Below are 26,834 nucleotides of genomic sequence, written 5' to 3'. Positions count from 1 at the left end.
TGAACTACAATGAGGGTTAATAAATAAAATAGACTAACATAAGAATACAAGATCAACCACAGCAACTAAAACATGCCAGATCAAGAAAGCTCCTAGTATCAAAATTCAGCATCCACTCTGCTTATATATATGCAACTAAAAGAAAATGGATTGAGAAGGAAGCAAAGAAAGATAAATTAACATCAAAGTACATACAAAAGGACTTTCAGCATAAAGCAGATCAATTCGACCCCCATAATAAGGATTGGAAGAGGGATGGTTCTGGGTTCAAAAGTATATTTTCTTGATGCTTAAACGCCACTACGGGCACCAATTTTGAATGTGTGGGCAGCACAGTGCATGATTTCCAATAGTTAATATCTACAAAGGAGAAACTGATCTGCACCACCCAGAACAAATTCAACCAACACACAGCTCAGAAACCCAACAGATCTTTATGATAAAGTTGATACAGCAGAAGGATGGGGGTCGGAGGCTATGGACAACATCAAATAACTCACTTACCACCCAACCTCCATGAGCACATGTTAGACGACCTCTGCAGGTTAGCCACTGCCCATCCCTGAAGAACTGAAGAAAACAACAGGAGGACATTAAAAGAAGTAAATTTGAAACCAAACACAATAATAAAATAAAAAAGGGCATCTCAAATAACACAAGACAATACATAATAATGATATTTCAACCCTTTATAAAGAGAAGCACAAAAATTTTTTACATTTGATAGAAGGCACAAAAGGACAGATATTCCCAAAATCAATATCCTATATCTTTCCTAGTTAATAAAAAGTGGATTTTTTCTTTTAACAGAGTTCCTAGGAACCAGGTCACTATACCTTCCACAAAAATGAAATCTAGCCTAATGCCAAGCTTAATTAATTCAGCACAAAGTCATGTATTGAGACTATTGACAATTCGCAAAAACAAACTACACACGCATGGAGAAAACAAGTGAAGAACTTACAAGATTTCATGGGTCAGCAAATGGTGAAATATGAAATTAATATTGCCATGAAGGTCGCTTGTAGCCATCCCATCCTTCAGGTTCCTTCCTCTTCAGAATGCCACCAGGCATATATATTCTTGCTTGCTCCTCCGCCAGGGCCTGTGAACTAGCAACAGATAGTTGCCTTGGCACAAGAGGTAATGTCTCATCTCTACCTTCTATATCTGGGACTCCAGGTCCTGCATTTAAGTCTAGAGCCTGTCTTCCCCATTTCCAACCACTCTCGGCATTAGAATTGTTGCTACCATCAGGGAGGCTAACTACGTACGGCCTTGGGTAATGAGATGGGACTGCAGGTGTTGGTCCCAATATTTGTGAATTCATTGCAGGGAAGCATAGCCTCCCACCAGATGATGAATCCACATAGGCTGTTGAACCACCAGAGAAAGTGGCTGATGGAAGTGGAAAGGTGGTTCCAAAAGGGAAGATGGAATATTGGAAGTGAGTAGATGGAAAGGGAACGGCAGGAGAAGATGACAAAACTGGCCCCCTGAAAACATCAGGAACAAATGAGGTGCCAACAGAAGGGGGGGTCAACATCCTTTGGTGCGCACCCGGTGCAACAATTGAAAAAGGCTGCTGCTCTCTATCAGGCAATGATGGAACTGTGACAGTTGAATACGTGTTCCCTCTGGGATACCATGATGCAAGGTTTCCTGTATCAGCCGTGTTCATCCGGAGAACAGAAACCGGTGGCTGGGGTGGTATGCTTCTAGTGTTCTGATTGAACAATGCTGGATCTGTACTCATCTCATCAACTACAGGTCCATCATTCAAATCAAAGTCTCTACGAACACTCACTTCACCATTGAAAAGACCACCCGATGATGATGTGACAGGCTGAACTGGAATATCTGCTTTATGACCATTGCTTGTTGAGATATTACCATCAGTAAGCTCCTCAACTCTATTCAAATCTAGGTCAAGACCACCAGAGCACCGAGCAGGTGTGGAACCTATCCGTTCATGTGACACATCACGATTATTTGTAAGGCCAGATACACAAAATGTATCTTGAGTAGAGCCCCGAGAAACCAAATCCTCAAATATTCTCTCATCTGGTACATTTAAGTCAATATCCAAAGGAGGGCGACTATGTCTTCCAGGTGTAGCATTGGAAAGAGATATGTTAGTTTCACCCAATGGAATCTCCAGAGCCTTTCTAGGTTCAGCCGGTCGAAATGCACTTGTTGCTGCAGACCCCTTCCAACCAAGTGCCCCTTTACTTCTCAGGAGGTCTTCTGGTGGAACAAAAGGCCCTTTTGCAGCAGCAGCTACTGTAATGGATGCCAGAAGGCTACTAGAGACGGAAGAAACTGGGAATGGCAAAGGGCTAATCAATTGTTGAGCAGTACCTGAACAATCTGGGGCTGTCAGGTGATTCAACTCTCCATATTTTCCATCATCTCCACTAAAATTTTCATTTAGATCAAATTCAACTTTTGCTTCCATATCAGTCACACCTCCAGTGGAGAAAGACACATCGGCAGTGGTCGATGAAGAGACCTCTGCTTCATCTACCTCATCCCCAGTCAACTTAGGAACTCCCAGCCTCCCGTGCTGTCCTGTTTCTTGCACTTGCAATGCAGGGGGTACCTCTGGAGAAGCTGGACCAGCACAATGATGCTTTTTGCCCTCATTACTTTCTACTGTTTCCTCAATGTGCTCACACTTGTGATCAGAGACATCTAAGCCCGAATTCGGTTCGTTCTGATCCGAATGAGTCAAAGGAACTTTAGTTCTCCATTCAGTCTTCTGCTTTTCACCATCACTAAGATGACTGGTTACATCAACTTCATCAGCATTGTCAGCTTTCACTTCATCAACATTTTCAGAAGCCATATCTTTACCAGGACCAGACGTATGCAGCATTTTCGCATCTGTTCCTTTGACAAAGTCAAACTGTTTTACCACAGTAGAAAGTTTCTGTTCTGTCTGTATGTCGTTATTAAATCCATCATTCACATTTTTCTTAGTCTCACCATCAATTTCCGAAGATCGATATGATTGTGATCCTTCAAGGGCTTCAGTCTCAACTTTTACAACAGGTTCAGAGACCCTATCCACAGTTAGTAAAGAGCTACTGATCTTTTGTTTAGCACCTGGACTGCCATCTGTATCCACTCTACTACCAGCCTTTCCCTCAAGATATTTGGCTGTAGCATCTGAGATCTCCTCATTTATATCTTGTTTCAAATTCTCAGATCTCTCCTGAAATGCATTTCTAGTCTGCGGCAAATCCACTGGGGAAATATTTATCTGTCCAGTTAGATCTCTTGCAGATTTCTCCAGATTAGTATCTGTATTCTTGGCTGGCAAAGTACGATCAACCTGCTTCCCATGTTCATCGTCGGCACCATCAATAGACTGACTCTGTTCTGGAGAAAGATTGACTCCCAGAGATGATTTTACTCTTGAATCTTTGTCATCACAGAGTTGCTCATGGACAGGAGTGTTTCTTCGTGGAGAGACATCTGGTGAAACTATGTCAGATTTGCACATCTCCCCAGCAGCCACACTTGCAAGCAGATTCATTCCGATATCATCCCCAACTGGCACAGATGCAGCTACTGCAGAATACTTGACCAAAGCACTGAAAGGAATTTGTTGCCGCTTTGTATTTTTATGTTCATTTCCTGATGATAAAGAAGCATCTTTCGAAATTTCAGTAAATGCCTTTGTATCATCATCAGTCTGACAGCCTGATGATTCAGGAGCAACAGATGGTGCCCCATCTCCCTCGTCAACTCCAAGAAGTGTGTCATTTTTTTCCTTGAGGTTACGATCAAACTGATCCTGCTTCTCTGAGAGAATGGGAGAGGATGCTATGCTGTTTGTGACCAGAGGATCTTCAAGAGATCCTGCACTGGCACTTTGGGCTGGACTGCGACCTCGATTTGGGATCTTAACTATTAGCTTGTGATTACTCCCCTCAACAGCAGATATATCTATTGCTTTGTCACTTATTAAACTCGAATGATATGGTCTTTCTGAAGCTTGATTCCTGTGCTGAGAAGTTCTGTTTGATCCAGTTTCTCTTTGAACCCCTGAAAGATTTGAACAAGGGAAACCATTAACAGATTTTCGAGACCGTGAAGAACCAGAGGCCTTGTTTGTGGTCACTGAAGCAGCAGTAGAGCTCCTAACATCCTCTTTCCCAGAGCATCCCCCAGTTTTGGTATGATCAATGGAACAAGAGTGAGTATTGTTGTGGGACTGACCAGCACTGCTGCTTTTCTCATCCTTTGCCGGAGTTGAAGGTAGGTCAGTTGCACCACCACTAGCAGAATTGCGAGACTGTCCATCTTTTAGGTTTGAGCCCACAGATGTAGGTGATGTTGTTGATTTCACAGACACTTGAGATGCAAATGCTGACTTCATAGCGGTCTCCCCTGGCACAAGCTTGACTGAAGAAGTTTTAGAAGCAGTAGGCTGCATCACCAAGCTCTTTACAGAAACCTCAGAGAATCCACCTGACTGTCTGTTCCCACCAGGAGTAGCTTCTGGAAGCCTGGGTCTAGCTGGCCAGGAGACAGCCTGATTTGGTTTCGCATCCATTTCAGCCTCAACACGTTTCTTCCAGGTGTCAACTAAACTCCTTGCCTTCTTTTGAATTTCCAAATTCTTGTGTGTACGCAAATGATTCACAGACTTTCCAATGTTACACATTTGCAGTGCATGAAGATTTATAGGCAGCTTATCAAGTGCACGAAGTAAAGTTATTAGAAACTCCTCAACTGATTTATCACTGTCCTTGGGGCTGCTACCATCACCAATCTTTCCTTTGTGGACCTCTTGGAGCCATTCATCATACACAGGTAAACCCTTAAGCTGCACAAACCAATTAAGGCAATCATTGTTGTCTGTTGCAGCCACCACACCAGCAAGCATTGACCGGCAAACCAAATCTATTTTTTTCTCAGGTATCATGAGCTGCACCAATTTCTCTACCCCATCATAGTCTACAAGTCCCCCCTTATCTGTAAATTTAGCAATCTCAGATTTTAAACTATCCGTTCTATTATGACCAGAATCCCCATCCTCCATTCTTGAAGAACGTTCTCGCTTAACAGGCTCAGAGACCTGATCACCCCTTTCCCTTTTCTTCCCTTTTATTTGTGATGGATAGGAGGAAGCACTGTTTTGCACACTATCCGAACCATGTTTTGATTGTGAAGTAGAAGTTGGGCCATTCATTGGCTTTGGGGAACGGCCACCTGGGGGCACAGTTGCATGCATTTCTACACGAGTCTTATGCAATAATTGATCTATTTCTTCCTGTCGGTCCTAAGAAATAAAAGATATCGATCACCTGATAAGAGTAAAGAAACAGTAGCTAAAAAAGAAAAATATGGAATGCACAAGAGCTTAAAAGACTTACAGTCATATAGTCTTTATCAGTTAACCACCATAAACACTGTTTGGTAATATCATATACTTTGCGGCACACAAAAGAGACAATTCCTGATGGAAGTTCAACACCTTTTGGAAGGAATGCGACTTTACACGGATGCAATAAGGAAGCAGCAGGAATCTCATCCTTATGGAAGGAATAGAAAATTTCGTTTGGCGCAGCCTCCAATGGGAAGCGTTTGCCAAGTTTTACTTCAGCTGGTCGATAAAGCCAATTTACACTCAATGTTAACTTATTCTCTTTACCAACAGTCACTGAACGAATTATTCCAATGAAGGGAGGAGAATCCTTGGGAGGCAGGAAAAGTGCACAATCACCAACACTAATTTTGCGTCCATCCTGTGGAGAATATTTTGGAGCTTAGTGAACCAAAGAATGAGTTAACAGCATAAGAAATAAAATAGAGTATTCCACAAGTGAACAACTCTTTGGACTAACACAAAACCATAACATTTTATAATGATAAATCATTCCTAAAATCAGCATAATCTTCTTTATCATTAAAGCTGATTACATTTACTTACAAAACCACTACAACAACAGTTAACAATAGCTATCATCAAATTAAAAAATGATCATGAACTTTCGTAGATTCAAATACTTCTAAAGGCATGAATGCAATTAATCTCCCTAATTAAAACAGTCCCCATTAAGCAGTTTTAATTGCATCATATACTATAATCAACACATAAAGAACATGTAACAGGGAAGTGGCAATTTGGCACGAAAATACTATTCAAGAATATTATCTGGAAAAGGGTGGGTGTGAAATTGTTCCAGAGTGAGAAGTGAAACCCTTCCATCTCTAATTAGTCAAGAATCCCAATTTCTTTAGAAAGAAAAGATAGTAAAGTGCCTCAAGACCCATATCTGCTAAACTTTACAATACCTGTCCAACCTCTACACAATTATCCACAGAACCAATTATCAAAAAAATATGGGGAATTACCCCAAAAAAAAACCCTAACAATTAAGAGCATTATTGCATGTATGTCCTATATCCAAATTCATGGAAAAAAAATTGTAATATGTACTAGTTTCAGAACCACCTTTATTTTAGCAAGTTTCTGCTTTGACCGCCATGTTATCGAACATTCAGGCAATAACAGAAGCTAGCAAAAGATTTGGATGGAGTGAGTCATACACTAGAGCTGGCTCAAAGTAGTTATTGACAACTAAAATCTTTTAATAGCAAGTTGAATCCAAAAATCCTCCAAATTGGACTGGTGAAATTAAGAGGAGAAAAGAAGACCTAACTAATACTACAAAACGGAGCAAATAAGGTATTAATGTAATGAATCTCCCAAAGAGTCCAAGAAAAAATTGATGAATTTATAAAATGCATATTTAGTTTTGTTGTTCACTGCATACCCTAACACGAATCATTTTAGATTAGTTCCGCCACAAATTCCTCAACATATTAAAGGCTACTCATACTAAACAAACTCCAAAGACACCAAAAAAAGAAAGTTAAAGCTTAAATTTAATCATTTCAAAATCAGTTCACTCCCTTAAATTTTCATGAACTAAGCCATAACATCTAATTCACTAAAATTTTGACAATTTTACAACAACCGCGAAATTTACAAACATGAGGCTCGTTTGTAACATCGGAACCCCAATCAAATAACCAACCAATAATCTAAAAGAGAGTGAGGAAAATCGACAAAAGTAGATGAATTACAAACATCCGTACAGAAATCAAAGAAACCCCAGAAAATCCCCAAAAACCCAACAGATTGAAAGGGGCAAAAAAAAAGTACGAGAAAGAAAGCGAGAAATTGAAGGAGAATACCTTGGAGAAGAAAGTAGTTGAATTGGGAGAATAAGAAGCAGTGGCAGCACCATGAGCAAGTGCATCTAAAATCGGAGAGCCACGTGGAGGGACAGTCCACATGTGCCGTTTCCTCTGGTGGTCTTCCTCTTCACCAGCTCGCCATCCATGCATACGCATACGCATGATACCCTTGCATTTTGCCCTAAAACGAGCACCATCAATCCCTTTTTTTACCCTTGCTTTTATTCACCTATTCACGATTTTGAACTCACCCAACCCTAGATCATCAAACTTGTAATAAATAAAAAGTAAAACCCCCAACCCTAAATTCAAAAAAAAAAACACACACACACATACACATTAATACTAATAAAATTAAAGAGATAAAAAACTGATCTAATTGCAGAGGAGATCCAGAAAGAATGCGACGATAGGAATAGGATTGACCTCACCCTCTCTCTTCGAAAAGAAAGAGAGAATCTAGAAAGAGAAAACTAAACAATGAAATGAATGAGAGAGACGGCAAAAAGGAAAGCTGTACGTGTTTTACTTGGTGAGTTGTAATTGGTATGACAGTTCCACGTCAGCCTTGTGACAACTTTGGCAAAATTCACCTTTTTGCATTTTTGGTATGATTTGGTTTTCATTTCCCTTCCTTTTATTTATTGAGTCAATTTTCCACCCAAGGTTTGCCTTAAAAACCCGATTCCACCCTCTCCCTCCAAATCTAGTTAATTTTGAAGATTAAAAAATAATTTTTTTATCATATTCAAACATTTTAAACATGGTAATTTAACTTTTAAAAAGATTTAAAAACTCACAAATCAATTTTCGTAATCTATTTAAATCCCCGTATATTTTAAAGTTATTATATTTGAACGTAATAGTTATAATATAACATTTACACTCATAATTTATAATATTTTATTCAATTCTTTATATTGTAACTATCAAAGACATATAATATTTTGAAAATTTACAAAAGGCTCCCAACTTTTTTGAATTTTTAATAACCATTTGAAAATTTTCAAAAAGACTTTAATATTTTAAAAAATCATAGTTCACACTCTAATATACAACTATAGAAAGAAATGAAATAAAGGTGAGAATAAAAAGAAAATGGAATAAAACACTTTTTATATAATTTAAATTTTTAAAAAATTATTTTTTTAATTAATGTAAGATTTTATGATAATTTTAAAATTCTAAGCATCAATTATAGACTAATTACTGTTAAAAAATTTTATTAAAATAACAATTTTTTTTTCATCCTAATGAAAAATTCTAATATAAACTAACCCATAAATAAATACTTAGATTTTTAAAACCCCAAAGGCTGGGTTTTAGGAATAGGTTAAACCTTGCATAGGAAGAAGTCTTTCGGCCGTGTTGAAATGACAACTACTGGGATGAACCATGACAAACCAGTATGAGAAAGAAGGGAAGGGAGTAGGCTCCTATGCTTTGATAGAATTAAATATACAAATTCTATTTCAATGCAATGAAACATCAGTATCAACCCGCAGAGAAAAGGTAGTGCTAAATTGTTCCTTGAAAATTGTATAAAAATACACATATACAGCTCATTAATTCCAAGACGGCAACATTGTGATCTTCTTACGGTTTATCTAATCTATATATATATATATATATATATATATATATATATATATATATATATATATATGTAAATAGACCGTCAGTATTGCCTTGCCTTCTTGTTATTTCCCATGGTTGCTCCTCCTTCAACATGGCTACCAGTTATCCACCATACATACCATGCCTGATTTGCCAAACAGAAGCTCCATCATATTATAGCCACACTTCAATTCCATTCACCATTGCTCCCATTGTTGCATTTCCCTTAAGAATCCATACAATCACCTGATATTTCAGTATCAACATTCAAAAATGCACAATCTTTTTATTTGTTTTCCCCTTTCTATTATGGAAAGGTTTGGGTTTTCTTTTTAAATAAGAGTTTATTATTACATGGCCAATCAACTATAGAAATGATCATAGCTAAAAATCAGAAAGTAGAATCATAAACATAAATAAGCTTTTGCTGAAATCAGATTGTGACAGTCATCAGCACTGGATTGCAGTCTAATTGTTACCGGCTCCAAAAAAAAACAATAAAACCATATGTATACAGTTTTAAGTAAACAATTGAATACGCCAATGATGTGTCATAATGTAATTTGATGATTTTGAATCACAATTAAAATATCACCCAATCATATGATAATACATATCACGAGTATCAATTGTTTACTCAAAACTATGTACACATAGCATTGCTAAAAAAAATTAATAACCATTACAATAAACATGGAACTTGAAATTCAACTTCTAAACGAGTAGTACAAAGATGACACAGAGAACCAGTAAACCAGAGGATGTCCAATAGGAAGTGACATTGACTGATACAAGTGAAAAATCAGAAAAACATAATCAACCAAGGCTAACTTATGCTCCACTATTTGCACTAAGTTATACTACCTTGTCTATCCCTAAGCTGATTATAAGAAACCATTAATAAATTAGTAAAATTCAGTCCAATTTCCCTAAATGAACAAATAGTGACCATAGGCTTGAGTCTCATAACTCCAGGCTATATGACTATCAATTCAAGAAGATATGTAATTTCATGATAGGCTGGGTAGGTAAAATGACCATAGTGTCTACAAGATAAAACAAAAGAAAAATGAATACCATAGGCCTGAGTCTCATAACTCCAGGCTATATGACTATCAATTCAAGAAAAAATGTACTTTCATGATACGCTGGGTGGGTAAAATGACCATAGTGCCTATAAGATAAAACAAAAGTAAAATGAATAAGTAGAGAAGATATACAAGGAAGCAAAGGCAAGTAATCTAAAAAATTTGGCTTAAAGCAGATGACAAAATAAATTTGCCATTATCAGGAGGTTGAGAGAGGGAGGGTGCTGTTGGTCCAAAAGTATATAGTACTAAAGAAACTAAACACCAGTATGGACACCAATTTAGAATGTCAGGGTAATACAGTCCAAGCTTTCCAACAGTCAAATATCTACAAAGGGGAAACTGATATGCAGCCACCCATGGCAAAGTCAACTAACAAGGAGATTAATGACCAATTAGCAACTCTTTTACAATACAATTGATACAGCAGAAGGCTGGGGGTTGGAGACAACTCAAAACAACATCAAATAACTCACTTACCACCCATCCTCCAGTGCACACAAGTTACATGACGACCTCTCGGGATTAGCCAATGCCCATCCTCAAATAACTGGGGAACTGGAAAAGAATCAAATTATTATAGACAGAGGAGACAACAAATGCAACTACTACTAAATAATAGATTTTAAACATGCGTACAAGGACTAAGATTGTCAAGTTAAACCACAAGAACAATGGGGATAAAAAAGCAGCTGTAGCGCAGAACTTCTGAAATATTTCATCCAATGGTGCACAAGTGCGACTAAAAAAGACAATTGATAGCAGAGGAAATGCCAAAAGCTGTCCTGAACCTCATTTAATTTTATTTCTGTTTTGATTTCTTTTCTTTTTTCTTGAAAACAGGTAACCAGACCTTGCACAAGCTAGTTAAGTCCTAGACCAGTAACCAAAAAAGAAAAATTGTAGCTAGCATTGAGTGAGGTCTCTGACTCTTTCTTATCAATGGCCCAAAGAAAAGTGTGGCCTATAAGAGTGGAAATGAATAAAAACTTACGAGCTTTCATGGGTCATTGGGTTGAAACACTAGCAATTGCTACCGCCAAGAGGACTGCTTGTAGCCATCCCACCCTCCCTCAGGTTCCTTCCTCTTCAAAATGCCATCCGCCACTTGACACATCCTTGGTTGCTCTTCTGCTGGTGCATGTGAACTGGCAACAGACAATAGTCTCGGTGCAAGGGGTGTCATCTCATCTCTACCTTCTATGTCTGGGCCACCCGGCCCTGCATTCAAATCTAGGCCGTGCCTTCCCCATTTCTTACTGCTCTCAGCACCAACGCCATTGCTTCCATCTGCTAGATTAACAACATAAGGCCTAGGGTAATGGGACGGGACTGTGCCAGCAGGTCCTAATAATTGTGAATTGACTCCAGGGAAGCATAGCCTCCCACCAGACGATGAATCCGCATATGTTGTTGAACCACCAGAAAAGGTGGCCAAGGACAGAGGAAAACTGGTAGCCAAAGGGAACACAGGATACTGAAATGAGGTGGATGGAAAGTTCACAGCTGGAGAAGATGACAGCACCGAGCCCCTGAAAACATCAGGACTAAATGGAGTGGCAGCAGTAGGACCCAACATTCTTTGGGGCCCACCAGTTGCAACTATGGGAAAAGGCTGCTCTCCTCTATCAGGCAAGATAGAAGGAATTGATATGGCAGAGTAGTTCCCAGTGGGAAACCATGAGGAGATATTCCCTGTCTCAGAGTTACTCCCCCGAAGGCCAGAAACAGATGGCTGGGATGGCACACTACATCTAAGGTGCTGGCTAAACAGTGATGGTTCAGCACTCACCTCATCAACAACAGGCCCATCATTCAAATCAAAGTCCCTGCAGAAACCCACCTCACCATTATGACCACTCGATGATGATTTTAGAGGCTGATGTGGTACAACTGGTCTACCAACATTGCTTGATGAGAGACTACCGAAATCAGTAAGAGGCTCTTCAACTCTATTTAAATCAAGATCAAGTCTCCCAAAGCACCGCACAGGTGCAGAACTAGTAGATTCACGTGCAAAGTCTCTATTATTTGTGTGCTCAGATGCAGAAGCTCTAGAAGCTAAATCATCAAGGATTCTCTCATCCGGTACATTCAAATCAATATCCAATGGAGGCCGAGTGTGTTTGCTGGCAGTGGCATCAAGAGGTGAAACACTACTTGTAGTCAGCGACATCTCCAAAACCTTTCTTGGTTCAGCTGGCCGAAATGCACTTGTGGCCGCTGATCCCTTCCAACCAAGAGCTACTTTACTCCTCAATAGGTCCTCTGGAGGAACAAAAGGCCCTTTTGCAGCCGCAGCCACTGTAATTGAAGCAGGAAGGCTACTTGACACAGAAGAAACAGCAAATGGTAATGGGCTCATCAACTGAATAGTACTTTTACATCCTGAGCTTACCAAGTTATTTGACTCCCCATATTTCCCATCATCCACATTAAAGCCTTCATTCAAATCAAATTCCACTTTTGCATCCATATCTGAACCCCTTGCAGCAGGGAAGGAAGGATCTGCAGTGGTGGATGTGGATTCCTCTGCTTCGTCTACTTCTGACTTAGAGCCCCTGGATCTTACGCATTGTTCTGCTTCTTGAAATTGCAATACAGGAGACGCCTTTGAAGTAGCTGGCCCACCAGAGCATTCAACATTAACCTCATTAGCTTCTGAACTTTCCTCTACAGTCTCACCCTTGTGATCAATAAAAGCTGAATCGGAAACAGCTACAACTCGGTTCTCACAAATTGTAGAAGCATGACTGTCCCATTCAGCTTTTTGCTTTTCAGTGTCTTTTACATATGACTGACCATCCATCTCTTCAGCCTTCTCAAACTTAAAATCATCAACAGTAACTGAATTTATATCCTTGAAAGAATCAGAGGGAACCAACCGTCCCTCATCTGTTTTTTTAACAAACTCAGGATACATCACAGTAGCAGGCTTAGAATTGTTATGCACACCAGTATTTAACCCTTCACAAATCTTTTTATTCTTCTCACTTTCAATCTCATAAGATGGATTAAATGATCCTTCAATATCTTTGGTTTCACTTTCTAAACCTGATTCAGAGACCTTATCTTCAGTTAACAAAGACCCACTTATCTTCTGTTTGGTACCTGGAATGCCGCCACAGCGCACTCCACTAACCTTCTCTACAAGCTCTTTGCCTTCTTCACCATCAAAGTTCTTCTCTCCAATGCTGGCAGAAGGTGCAACCTGTGCAACCCCAATTGCATCTTCTGAATTTTCATTACTTTCTAGACATGACTCTCCAGTCTGCTGCAAACCCATATTTGAAGTTGTTAAATGTCCGCCAAGGTCCCTGGCAGGTTTCTCTTGACAAAACAAGGAACTGTTTCTACCATCTGTATTCTTAGCCCAAACAGTACTAGAAGGAACCTGCTTCTCATGCTCATCATCAGCAGAATCAATGGACTTGCTTTGGTCTTGGCCAAGATCATGTCGAGAAGATGATTTTATTCTTGAATCATTGACATCACAGTGATCCACAACAGGGGTATTCCGTTGAGGAGAATCATCTGGTGAAACCATGCCAGATTTCGAAATCTCCCCGGCAGCCACACTAGCAAGCAGATTCATCCCAGCATCATCCCCTACTGGCATAGATGCCTTGGCTTCAGAGTACTTGACACAACTTTCAATCAGAGCATGCATAAACGAACCTTCACGCAATTTCCCTGATATGAGATCATTTCCCGATGATGAGGAAGCAGCCTTAGAAACCTCAACCATTTTTCCAGTCTCGTCCCCAGTTCTTCCACGCTCTTCCTCAGGAACAGTAGCAGGAGATCCATCTCCCTCATCAGACCCAGTTAGCACATCTTTAAAATCATTGCTCTGCCAAGATTCATTATTTACATCAGAGGGAATATTAGATCGATAGCCATCACTCTTCTCCTTTAAGTTACAATCAAATTGATCATGTTTATCCAAAAGCACAGGAGAAGAAGCTCTGCTGTTCATCACTGAAGGTTCATCAAACGATGCTGCACAGGCACTTTGTGCAGGACTACGACCATGATTTGGAATTTTAACAATCAATTTATGACTATTCCCCTCTACCATGGGCATAACAGGTGCCTTTTCAGAAGTTACACCAGACTCCGATAATTTTTCTGAAGCTGGATTTCTGCGTGAGGAAGAATTTCTGCTTGACCCATGATCCCTCTGACCACCAGATTGAGCTGGCCCAAGGAAGCCATTCTTCAATTTTCGAGCCCGTGAAGAACCACCAGAGATCTTATTCACAGTCATTGAACCAGCTGTTGAACTCCTTGCATCCTCCTTCCCAGAGAAACCCCCGGCTTTTGCATGGTCACTGGAACAAGACTGACTATTATTATGGGACTGACTGGAACTGCTGCTTTTCTCATCTCTAGCTGGTGTTGAAGGAAGATCAGAGGCACCACTAACACTAGCATTTCGTGGTTGTCCATCTTTAAGGTTTGTACTCCCAGAAGCAGCTGAAGGAGATGATTTTACACACCCTGGAGATGCAGATGCAGATTTTGTAGCAATCTCCCCCTGGACAAGCTTGACTGAAGCATTTTTTGAAGCAGAAAGTTGCATTGCGGAGCTCTTAATGGCAACGTCAGAAGATCCACCAGAATTTCTGCTTCCACCATGGGAAACTTCTGAATTCCGTGTTCTGGAAGGCCAGGATACAACCTGAACTGAACCAGATTTTGCATCCATTTCAGCCTCAACACGTTTCTTCCATGTGTCAACCAAGCTCCTAGCTTTCTTCTGAATTTCCATGTTCTTATGTGAACGCAAATGATTCACAGACTTACCAATATTACACATTTGCAAGGCATGAAGATTTATCGGCAGCTTATCAAGTGCACGAAGTGAAACTAGGAGAAATTCCTCAATAGATTTATCACCATCCTTAGGGCAACTACCATCACCGAGTTTACCTTTATGGACCTCCTGGAGCCATTCATCAAAGACAGGCAAACCCTTAAGCTGCACAAACCTACCGAGGCAATCAATTTTATCTGTTGCTGCCACCACACCAGCAAGTATAGATCGGCAAACCAAGTCTATCTTCTTCTCATTTTTCTCAAGCACCATGAGCTGTACCAACTTTTCCACCCCCTCAAAATCTACAAGACCACCTTTCTCCGTGATTTTGGCAATCTCAGATCTTAATATAGTTTCTGATCTAGTATGACCAAATTCCCCATCATCCATCTTTGTTGAGCGTTCTCTTTTAACAGGCTCCAGGCCTTGATCTCCCCGCTCCCTTTTCTTCCCCTTAACTTGTGAAGGAAATGAGGCACTGTTCTGTACACTATCAGAACCTGGTTTTAACGGTGATGTTGATGTTGGACCATTCATTCGCTTTGGAGAACAGCCAGCAGGCTGCACTGTTGTATGCATCTCTATACGTGTCTTAGATAAAAGCTGATCTATTTCTTCCTGCCGACCCTGAAAAAGAAGATGTATAAATTACTACTTAAGAATCAACCCCCTAACTTAAGATGAAGCAACACAAGAAGTTGCATACAAGACTTACATCAATAAAATCTTGATCAGTTAGCCACCATAAACACTTGCGTTGAATATCATAAACCCGCCGACACACAAATGAGCAAAATCCTGACGGATGTTCAACACCTTTTGGAAGGAATGCAACTTTACACGGATGCAGTAAGGAAGCAGCAGGAATCTCATCCTTGTGAAAGGAAAAGAAGATTTCGTTTGGCGCAGCTTCCAACAGGATGCCTTTGCCAAGTTTTACCTCAGTGGAACGATAAAGCCAATTAACCCTTAACTTTAACTCGTTCTCTTCGCCAGAAATCAGTGAACGAATTAATCCAATGAAAGGTGGGGAATCCTGGGGTGGTTTGAAAAGAGCACAATCTCCTATGCTAACCTTGCGTCCATCCTGTGGAGAATAACAGGAAAATTTCGTTTGATGAACACAAGACTGACTTAACTGAAAGGAAAATTATGTTATGTAGGACCTTTAAAGACACAATAATGAACTGACTGACCCCAAAAGAAGAATAAAAAACCAGCAGATAAAGATCACCAGCATACATGGAAAAAGAAAATTTGAGTACCAACTACATATAGAAATTACCATCATCACCATCTCAACTTTGCTTTATTGAAGCTACATACAAAAATATATTGACATAAACACATAAAGTTACGAATTCAAATATATTGACTTAAACACATCCAATTAAACTTTTCTGTTGCATTTGTTAACCAAGAAAGCACTGTATTTAAATTTAAATAAGCAAACGAAAAGGTGAGTTATTCACTAATCCACAATGAGAGCTACTTAAAATACATCCAATTAAACTTTTCTGTTGCATCTGCCAAAGCACACAACCAAGCTCGTAGTGATGGCAAGAAAAGAGATGAAAATCTAGAATATCTAATTTTTCATGAATTCAGGCTTTCTTCAATAATAAATATTTGAAGAATTAACATTCTCAGCTCACACCTTTTGAGCTTCAACCAGACATTCTAAACCTTTAATAAGACTTCTTGACACATCAAAGAAACTCATAAGAATAACAAGTGAACATGTATCCAAGATTCAACAAAAAATTATATTACAAGTGGATGTATAAACGCTGGGACGCAATATATAGCAATAAGAACAACCCTGGGACTATAGATAATCCTTAATTTTTTACATTCTACATTTTTTGGGCATATAAATATCCATTCCTTTTTATGTATAAACCCTAATTTACTTTGTCATATCCCAAATTCTTGAGGACAGTTATCAAGAAAGGAAAGCAAACGATTCAACATCAACTTCTTGCACCTAGCAGGGAGATCCATTTCCAGCAGCCAAACATTTCTAACCGTGTTTCCCTGACTCTGGCTTTATGACATCAACTCAAAGCCTTGGTTTTCTTACTCCAATGGGCATGAGGACATTTTCCTAAAATTGATCTCTTCCTTTCATCAATTTATCTAGACTTCAAAATACTCTATCATCATTCATCTCTAAGTCGCTAATTGAATCACATGGCATATTTCATGTATCAGCAACTAGCAATACTTCTAACCCTTTTAGTTAAGCTCCAATCTAACAAAACCCACATTACTTACTTCCTTAAGATACAATCTATTCATTGAAGAATAGCTCCACCCGTATGCATAGGAAGCAAAGACTACATCTCCAGAATATTATTCAAGAGAAAAATCAGAAGGTAATTGACACATAAATAATAAGTCAATCAAGTGAGAGCACGATTCGAGAAACTGGCTTGCTTCCCTCAATTTTATACCAATTAAACACGTCATACCACAAAACTTCGGAAAATCTCCAAATAACTTGACATCGATTAATCCAAAACCTCATAAATATGACATGTCGTACTCACCCTCCAACAAACCACATCTCCAACATTAAAAATAACGGGCATCTTTATACATATATATATGGAACGTTTTCAACTATTGAAGGATCAAAAAGAAAATCTAATAAACTAATTAAATACAACTCCGAAGAATAAAACAAAAACCTAACATCATGAAATACCTTATTAAACGAATTAGCTGAAATGGAAGAAGAAGAAGATGAAGAAGAAGAACCATCACCAGCTATGCTCGCACGTGATGGGACAGTCCACATGTGCCGACCCGCCCGTTTGCTCTCCTCTTCACCTGTCTTCCAGCCATGCATACACATAATACCTTTGCATTTTGTCCTAAAACGACTACCATCAATTCACTCCCCTCAAATTTTTTTCCCAAAATAGCCCTCTCCCTAATTTACTCTAGATCCTACCGGACCCAAATCAAAAACCCTAGCCAACCCTCACCACAAAAAAAAAAAACTAATTGAAATCCCAAATTTCAGGTTTTGGTTCAGTAGAATTCCTCTACACAGATCTAATTGAAGGTCAGATCGTGAAATCGTGATCGAGATTAAGAAAAAGATTTGGAATTCAAGCCGTCGATCTAGAGAGAGAGTAAAATCAAAGAGGAATCGAAGAGAGAGAGACAGCAAAAGGAACGATGTACTTGGTTACTTGGTAGGCAGAAACGGGAAAGAGCTGGGCAGTTGGGCAATTTGGGCACACAGGGAAATGATAGAGCGACCTTACGGTGAGTTATAGTGAAATGATTTCACGGGAAATGTGACACAACACAAGTGAACTGACTGCATGAACGTTGACTGATCACAGCGTATTTGACTTTTTGAGTTTTTAATTTAAGTGGTGTCTGGGAATTTTGTTGTTATTACAAGGCCAAACGACTTTCTCCAACCCAAGATATCGCTTAAATAGTTAAATAATTTAAATATCTATTTATAAATAAAATTACGTTAAATTTTTTTATTAAGAATAAAAATAAAATCATTATTTAATTACTAAATTCTAAAATTCTAAAAAATTATATCATTTTTTCTCTTTAACTTAAAAAATTAATAATTTTCCTATGATTAAACTTTGAAAAATTATATTTCCACATCAGAGGTTTCCATTTTTCAAATAATTTCTCCCTTTTTAACAACTAACAGCCTTTAACCATCCCTCTCCTTTCTTCCAGTCTCATCCTCATTGAATAAGATAAAATTTCATATAGACGAAGATAATGAATCGACTTAGACAAAAAATCTTCTTCGTTAAGCGACAATGTGACCGAATCTTTGAGTAATGATGAAACCGAAGCAACAATGAGAATGAATTGACGACGAGACCAAATCTTTAAGTGATAAAAATGATTTCTCGTTTTTGTCAACCCTTTTGAAATCAACGAAGATTAGTTTGTTCAATCGATGGTATTCTTCAATAAGCAATTAAGTATTACTTTTTTTCCTTCAATTTTATTTTCACCATTGCCCCTAAAATTTCCTTTAAAAAACGGACGTTTCATCTGGTGAACATCTAACCACCATATAATAAGAGATTACTTATTAAATAGTATATAATGATTAAATATATATCGATTAAAATTAAAAGTAAAAAATTATTCTATTAAAAAAATTGGGTAAGAATAAGTTTTACAATTCTAATTATTTCCACTCAGGAACATTCTATCAATCTCTGATTTTATCAAAATAAGCATGATCAACAAATCTCTTTATCAACTTTCAGTTATGTAATTATTCAATCTTCCTTCGTCTGCTTCTATAAATACAAAGATTTTTACTTTGATGAAGGAGTGAAGTTTGTTTTCTCATGCCAAAATACTTTCAGAAAGTTAAAAAAATAGTTGTGGGATCCTTGTCCTCGACCAGGACCTTGATTGATAGCCATTGCCACGACTTGTCTGAGTTTAAAAAGCTTGATTATACCCATGAAGTTAAGGACATTCTGATAGGAAGGGATGGGCGACTTATACATTGAAGTACGAAATGATTCATACTCTTCATCCAAGAACACAAGCAGACAAATTTTTGTTTGTTCAGAGTAGCCGGTTTTCCCATTTGCATTTAAGTTGATCTCATACACCTTTAAACATATGAAGATATTCAGCAAGAGGTTTGGTGACTTTTCTGTAGTTTGTAATTGAGCCAGTACATCAAACTCCTAAGATATAGAGCTTTGTAAGAAATCCTCTGCAAGGAGTTCCATACTTGAGATGTTTTTCAGTTAATGGTTGACTTAAAGAGTTAAGATACTCTTATTTTAAGTAAAAACAAAGATTAATAAAATTAATAGAGTATTAAAACTTTCAAATAAAATATTTGAATTCAAATTTTTGTCACACTTGTAAGACCTTATAAAAATTACTTACTGAAAAAACCCAACTAGAGGAGATGTTACACCTAACAACATTACTTAGAGTATCTTTAGAAAGTGTACTAATAATCTATGATTTAACAAGTTTATCAGTTCGAGATCTCACAAGAACAAGAAATTAACAATTCGGAAGAAATATGCATGCCCTCGTCCACTCTAAAACCGTGAGAAGAATTGAGTTAAAATTGTATCACACACTTATCATTAAAACAATCAAAGTATATATATACAACGACTGATAAGGCCAAATTAAAATTAATAAATTTATCAATCTAAATTTTAAAAAAAAAAATATATGAGTGGGCAATTACAAAAACAATCTTCATCTATGAAGATGATAATGGGGAGGGACAGGGTAGAGATAGCGATTCTCATTCTCATCATCATAAGTCGGGACACATCCCCACCACATCTCCATTGCCCCATTCCCTGTTAAGGGATTACGAGATATTTTTGTCCTCAATTTGTAAAAAATAATTTTCTCTCTTTCATTTTCTCATCCTCTCCTCAACCCCTCCGTTTAATTATTATTATGATAATGAAATTATAATAAATAAATGAAAGTGTTATATATATAAATATTTTGTAAACTGGACTTTAGAAATAAGTAGGGAACAAAAACAAGGTAAAAATATGTTTGTGAAGATTGTTTTAGTCCATATTCCATGACTGCTTCTTGGATTTCCAAATAAACTAGTTGGGATTCTATGAATGAGAAATATTTTTTTTGGTTTAATGATTTTTAATTAAAATAATAATATTTATGTAATTCAATTTTATTAAATTAGTTATTATAGTTTAATTTAGTTCTAAATTATTGAAAAGAAAGCAAAAACACATTAACTTTGAACAAACTCGTTTGAGGGCTCGTTGAGTTTATTCGAACCAAGCTCGCGAGCAGCTCGACTCGTGAGTAAATTGAATTTGAATATTAAATTTTATGGTTTGTTGAACCAGAGCTTAAACTCGGATTCGAGCATGTTTTAACAGTAACTAAACTGAGTTTGAATTTGATTAAATTCAAATTTAATTCAATTCGAATATACCCATCAAAATGACAGCAAAAGTATCACTGAGCTATAAAGATCATCCGATCCTGTTAGAACAATTAGAACCCACCAATAAGGTATTGGACCCAACTTTGAGATGAAAACGGCTAGTCACTTTCGCGACAGAGTGGCTTGTGGTGGGCTAAATCTCTGGCTCTCTGCGAAATAGTAAAGGCCGAGTACTCTGAAAATGACAGGTTATATCAGTATCCTAATCATGGTCTTAACTTGCAGACACGGCGGGGCTCCCAATGTTGAAAGTTTGATGCTTTAATACTTAAAAGACAGGCTAAACTCTGCCTCCCTCCACAGAAAGATGATTCTCTAAATAAGTTTGTTTGTCTCCATCTTCTGGTAATTTATGTATTTATGTAATAATACCAAGAAGAGATACTTACTATTTTATCTCACGTGTGTGTGAAGCAGCAGTATTCTCGGCCCCCCTTCTCCATTTATCAGCAACATCATAATCGACTGCTGGTGAGGCCAACTGAAACATGATTTGAATTGATTCCTTTCAGGGCCATAATAAAGTCGACCATGTCCTGCCCTGCTGCAGCCTGTATTATCACTTTTGACAGCAACTATAGGGAGCAAAATGAGACAAAACAATAACAAACAGTATTTAAGTATTTATGTACATTTCAACCCTGCCCTATCAAAAATAAACTTCAGAACGTTTGAATATTGCATATACTGCCAAGACTCCTACTATATGGTGTTGAGGAGGTAGAAAGTGAGAAGAAATTATAAATATAAACAATATAGTAAGGCTCTGAAAATGGCACACACGTGACTGTTTGTGAATGAATGAAGTACTTGTAGGACATGTGATGCAAGAATCAATTCACTTTAATCAACACACACGGATCCATACCTCTCCCTGGCATTACTGCATTACTAGACAGGATATGCCGCTATCCCCGGCATTGTTCAATTCAACAGATCTGTGCAGTACATCCATTCAGATATACTCCAGATATATTTTTCCTATGCTCCCTCCAAATTATACGTCACAAATTGTTCTAAACCATACAAGACTTTCAATTGTTACTTGGAGAAATAATAAGATTCAAATTATGTCTCTACCATAATAGCATATTCCAGCAGTCATAGCACAACCCAAAAGAATCTTCTACAAATTTGTAACAAGCAGTGAACAAATTGTAAACCACCTGTCTGTATTCTTGCAACCAGGAAAATAGGCACTATCACATATTACCAAAAAAATGTAATCTGCCTTACAAACAAATGATATTAAGTTGGGAAACATCACAAAGCATTAATCATCCTCTTCATCTCAGCGGATCTCCTAGGATCTGGCTCTTCAATTGCTCTTTCTGTGAGTACATGTTTGATACGGCACATTGACTTCCTCACCTGAATTGCATTATGAATAACAACCAGAATCTTGTTAGCAATGTCGATTCAGGAAGAAGGAAGCAAAGGAGGAATCTTGGACACATTATAACAAACTGAAGCAAAAAACAACTAGAAAGTGCATGATTAAAACTATTAAAAATTATTGAAGAAAAAAAATCCAAGTAAAAATATCACCAAAGTATCTTGATTCCACCAACTTGGAGAGCATGAATTACAATATCACAACTTTTGTATTCAAAAGTCTCTCTGGTAAAGCATGAATTCCCAACCAGTTCAGCCTTCAGGACAATCTTTAACACATACAATTTAAGGTCTATTGACTCCATCCCAATGATTAAACCACCCTTCCAAATCGTGTGACAGTCAAGGTGCTTAACTACACTCCAGATCAAAGAGAAATGCCACAATGCTTAACTCATGAAGGGCATCTTTCAGTGCAGAAAATGCAAAGACGTTTAATTTCATTATACAATTAGGCTATTGTTCCACTAAACATTCTACAGGAACCTATGCATACATAATTTCTAAACAAAAATTTGTTATTTCATTCACACTAACTGGCAGCAATACAAGTCAGCAGTCTGTAAAAGATAAAACACCCTTCTTCATGTCATCCAAATTTCTTTTCTTCATTCACAGAGGAGTTTACTCAAAGATATTCTAGAAAATGGCAAATCATAGCACACTTGTGTTACTGATGCCTTAGGTTGACTATGAAATATTTTATTTTTCCATATTATAAAAAACCAGAGTGTGCTTAACCAAAGCTACTAGCAATAATTCTGACTATGTCTAATATAAAAGGACAAAGAAAATCACTTATACCTTGGGAAGGCGCTCTGGATTGGGAAATTGTAGGTTCTGGGCATGAAGCATCTGGCGCTGAGTCATCAGCATGTTTTTCTCCTTTAACAGAACATACCATAGCTTATGAAGATCATCCCAAGACTTCAAGCGCAGTTCAGAAGCTTTCCAACTTCGACCTGAGACCAGTAATCTTTTGAGAAAGGATCTCTACTGTATACCTTTGATTAAAAAATCTTTCAGACAATAATTATAAGATGGATGTGCAAAATGATCTCACATGCAAATAGATAAACTTGAGAACAGAACTAAATTGACACTCAGATACTAACTACTTCATGTGTTCTCTAAAACAAAAAATTGATAAATATGGAGCTATTATTTTGCAAGATGCATATGATACTGAAAAAAAAGCTCACAAATTTATAACTCTGATCTTTATTGTCACCACATCGCAGCGTAAATAAGAGAATTTGTTAAACTCCATTAATCCCAAAAGTCAAGCTTACAGGAAATGACCCAACAATAGTGTAGGCAGAATCATGCAGATCCACATACACAAAGACACACATGTGCTTCCAAACAGGCAAACTGTTGCTTAATTTTACAAAGGGAACAAAGGGGATTTTAGGACTTGGACAGCAGGCCTTATAGTGAAATTAGCTTTAACTTTAACACAATGCTGGAACACCCTAAATCCCAAATAATTAAGCTCATAGGAAAAGACCAAATAATAGTGCTACAATTCTAACATAATTATTTAAATATTAGCTAGTAATTGTGAAGCCTTAGTCCTAGTAAGTATTCTGCATCCCATAGATAGACAGAGAGCTGGCAGACATTTTGGCTTTTGGATCTTAATTGGTCTTCGAAACAGAGAAGTGTCTAAGGTTCTAAGAGAAAAAAATGCACTTGCAAAAAAATATTTAGTGAAAGATGATAGCTTAAAAATAGAAGGAATTTGGTAAAAATGATCAGTAAAACATCAATTTCGTGGAAGACAGAAAGATGGAGAACAACAAAAAGTTCAGTTATAATCCACAAGAAATTTATGCCACACAGACTTTCTACAGCTTCAATTTCAGAGAGAAACTAAACATGCAACACAAATTTGTGTTCTTCAATGAGTTTTGCGGCCGTGGTTGTAAAAGCAGTGAGTTGTTAGGCCACGTTTTCTCCTTGGACCTAGTTTGTGTTCTATGAACTCCAAATTATTATAAGAAATGATGTCATGACCTCTTAAATCAGAGCAAAGAATAACAACAGCGGAGGCATAAGCAAACGAGCAATAAGGAACAATAAGAAGATAAGTGGTTGTACCATAAACAGGTTTTTGATCATCAAGAGTTCTATCTTTCTCAAAAAGCTCCTCAAGAGGGTTGTGCCCTGACGTAGCCATCGTAGCAGCAGCTCCAGAAGCTGCAGATGACTCTGATTTTGCAGCAGCCAGGAACGAACGCCCAAAAAATCTGGTCATAAACATCACTGCGATTCCACTGTTCGCAAACAAAAGGAACCAAAACAAAAAATAACAGAGCATGATAGTTACAGCATATAGATGAACGGGAAAGGAAAAATAATAATAAAATGAACGCAGAATGAAACGGACCTGAAGACGGCAATGAGTAATGGCGCAGATAAAAATGTTAGAAGTAAATACCACAGAAAGAGACTCTGGGTTTTTGATTCCGGCGTCAGATTGGAGTGAACTGAACGGAGGTTTTAGATCGGAAAGTGGGCTCATGTATTGCATTGACTACGATCCAATTCAAAAAAAAAAAGCCCAACATTAACCTGAATTTGGGAAGACCGAATTGCAACCGAGCTGAATAAGATGGATCACACAGGTAAGGCTAGATTCGAACTGAGTCTATTTGAGCTTGAGCTCAATTTGAGCAAGGCAGCCCTATGCAAGCTCACTCAAGCTCAAGCTCGAGTTATTAGTCAAATTTGTGAATTAAAAATTTTGATACAAAATGACATCATTTTGACCAATATATATTAAAACGATATCGTTTTAATAACGAACTAATTAAAAGCTCGAATTAAAAACAAGCAAAGTCAAATTCAAATCGAGTTTGAGCTTAACTTTTATGAGCTTGAACTCGAATTTTATTATATAAAATCAAACCGAACTCGAGTTTAAGCGGCTAAAAAACTTGTCATGACAGGGTCAATCAGTTAAGCCCATCTCAGCCCAACTCAAATCTTATTCACACGATTTGGTCCATAGGATGTTACATATAAAATAAAAATAAATATGTTGTGGATTTATTTTTTTAATTGGTGGTATGAAAAATGAGCAGAATTTAATCAAACTGGATAGACATTGACAGAAGAAATATATATAGTAACATTATCTATATAGTTTTTAAAAATTTAATTGATTATATAAATAACATATTATTATATAATTAAATAATATTATATTCTTAATTTAAAATTATTTATTTATATAACAATATATGATACACCTATAAATTTATATCATATGGTTTCTATTGGCAGGCAGACATTGGGCAAAGACTCTGATATGGCTAAACATACAAATAATGTATTTAATTATGGCAGGATTGAACGTTTCTCACAAATTGAAAGAAAACAAGAACAAGGCTATTATTATTATTACTATTATATTAAAAATAAAAAATATTTAATTATATGATAATATTTTATTTATATATATAAATTATACAAAAATATATATATATTTATAGTATTCCTAAGTTTGGAAACATAAATGTATATGATTGAATTAAATTGTGATGGACCTACGCGTACCTACCTCACCTTTCTAGTGTATTGAATACGTTAGAAAGATAGGTAAAATACACACAAAATTATTAAAGGGAAGGTTCTCCCGTCATATCAAAGCCTTACCCATGCCCTTTCCCTTCCTAGAAAGTAAAAGACTCACCAGCCAACGCCTGTTTATTCCACCAATTAAATCAGGTAACTTCCTAATATTGAAATAGGCGTGTATAATTTAAGGCCAAAAGACTATTCCCACCGAGGTACGGTGAAATCTTAAATTTATATTTATTAATTTTTTAAATTTAATTATTTATTTATTATCTAATTTTTATTAGAATTTTTTACTATAATTAAAAAACAAAATCGTTATTTTATCAAAAATATTAAAAAATATATAATTTTATTATATTTTTCTCTTTTAAATTTTGAAAATTAATAATTTCACCTTAATTTCAAACTTTCTAATTTTGAGAAGTGATATTCCCCCCTCTCTCGAATCCCTAAGTTTCGTTCGTCCTCTTCGACTATGATGACCATCCAACTACAACAACTTATCTTCGGCAACCATCTCTTCATCGACGGAGATGAAGAGACAGTTGTTAAAGATGAGTCATCATAGCTGAATGATCGCTGGAGATGAGTTGTCGTAGCTAGATTGTCGCTGAAGAGGAAGAACAAAACTCAGAGATTTAGGGGGGTTGTCATTTTTCACAATTGGAAAAGTTAAAGTTGAGGTAAAATGTGAATTTTTAAAACCTGAGAAGAAATATAATAAAATATATATTTTTTTTAATATTTCTAATAAAATAATAAGTTTATTTTTAATTCTAACAGAAATTAGATTATGAATGGATATTTAGGTTTTTTAAAGTTCATGGGTATGAGTTTAAGTTTTCACTATACCTTGAGTGAGAATAAGTCTTTTGGCCATAATATATTTCAAATTGTAAAATCAGAATGAAACCATTAAAAATTATTGTTTAGTTTGGTTTATATAAAGGTGTAGTTTGTGTTGTTTAATTTTAAAAAAAAAAAATTTAATCACAAAGTTTATAGTTTGGATGATTTTCAAATTGAACCAAACCATATAATCTTTTTTTATTTTATATATATGTATAAAATCATTATTGATATAATTTTTTATTAACAATTAAATGTATTACTCATTTCTTTTAGGAAA

The 26,834-nt window shown here is 36.9% G+C and overlaps 3 protein-coding genes across 7 annotated transcripts; all 3 read right to left on the bottom strand.

Annotated features, from left to right (window-relative positions):
* On the bottom strand, positions 1-7,712 carry LOC123206511. Of its 5 annotated transcripts, none has more exons than XR_006500031.1 (5): positions 7,216-7,712; positions 5,388-5,759; positions 965-5,293; positions 505-562; positions 1-379 (listed from the first exon to the last, which is right to left on the bottom strand). XR_006500031.1 is itself a non-coding variant. In XM_044623742.1 (4 exons), the coding sequence occupies exons 1-3, from the start codon at positions 7,378-7,380 to the stop codon at positions 1,001-1,003; spliced, it is 4,830 nt and encodes a 1,609-aa protein (XP_044479677.1). In that variant the 5' UTR covers positions 7,381-7,712; the 3' UTR covers positions 1-562; positions 965-1,000. The 5 variants fall into 5 exon arrangements, 3 of the variants coding, with proteins under 3 accessions (XP_044479677.1, XP_044479678.1, XP_044479676.1); XR_006500030.1 differs by having other exon boundaries at positions 505-570; positions 7,216-7,711; XM_044623742.1 differs by having other exon boundaries at positions 1-562.
* A 915-nt stretch (positions 7,713-8,627) lies between these two features.
* On the bottom strand, positions 8,628-17,507 carry LOC123206510 (the record flags this gene model as incomplete). The annotated part of the gene is given in 5 exon segments (XM_044623740.1): positions 8,628-9,081; positions 10,404-10,481; positions 10,918-15,372; positions 15,461-15,832; positions 17,456-17,507. Coding segments are annotated over 3 exon segments (4,840 nt in total), but the record flags the coding sequence as incomplete, so codon positions are not given.
* Positions 17,508-21,767: 4,260 nt separating this feature from the next.
* Positions 21,768-24,649, bottom strand: LOC123206515 (39S ribosomal protein L47, mitochondrial-like). The gene is made up of 4 exons (XM_044623747.1): positions 24,510-24,649; positions 24,221-24,396; positions 22,922-23,079; positions 21,768-22,093 (listed from the first exon to the last, which is right to left on the bottom strand). The coding sequence occupies exons 2-4, from the start codon at positions 24,381-24,383 to the stop codon at positions 21,986-21,988; spliced, it is 429 nt and encodes a 142-aa protein (XP_044479682.1). The 5' UTR covers positions 24,384-24,396; positions 24,510-24,649; the 3' UTR covers positions 21,768-21,985.
* Between the last annotated feature and the right edge of the window lie 2,185 nt (positions 24,650-26,834).

This window comes from Mangifera indica, unplaced genomic scaffold (assembly GCF_011075055.1).
Source record: "Mangifera indica cultivar Alphonso unplaced genomic scaffold, CATAS_Mindica_2.1 Un_0040, whole genome shotgun sequence".
Classification (NCBI taxonomy): domain Eukaryota; kingdom Viridiplantae; phylum Streptophyta; class Magnoliopsida; order Sapindales; family Anacardiaceae; genus Mangifera; species Mangifera indica.
This window is presented reverse-complemented; position numbering and strand designations above follow the sequence as displayed.

What these genes read in the sequence shown, in the direction of transcription:
- LOC123206515 (XM_044623747.1), bottom strand. Translation starts at nt 24,383, where the DNA reads ATGTTTATGACCAGATTTTTTGGGCGTTCGTTCCTGGCTGCTGCAAAA. An exon ending in TGATCAAAAACCTGTTTATG is followed by an intron (nt 23,080 to 24,220) that starts GTACAACCACTT and finishes TACTGGTCTCAG; the next exon opens with GTCGAAGTTGGAAAGCTTCT. An exon ending in ATCCAGAGCGCCTTCCCAAG is followed by an intron (nt 22,094 to 22,921) that starts GTATAAGTGATT and finishes AATGCAATTCAG; the next exon opens with GTGAGGAAGTCAATGTGCCG.
- LOC123206511 (XM_044623742.1), bottom strand. Translation starts at nt 7,380, where the DNA reads ATGCGTATGCGTATGCATGGATGGCGAGCTGGTGAAGAGGAAGACCAC. An exon ending in CAACTACTTTCTTCTCCAAG is followed by an intron (nt 5,760 to 7,215) that starts GTATTCTCCTTC and finishes TATTCTCCACAG; the next exon opens with GATGGACGCAAAATTAGTGT. An exon ending in CTGATAAAGACTATATGACT is followed by an intron (nt 5,294 to 5,387) that starts GTAAGTCTTTTA and finishes TTTATTTCTTAG; the next exon opens with GACCGACAGGAAGAAATAGA.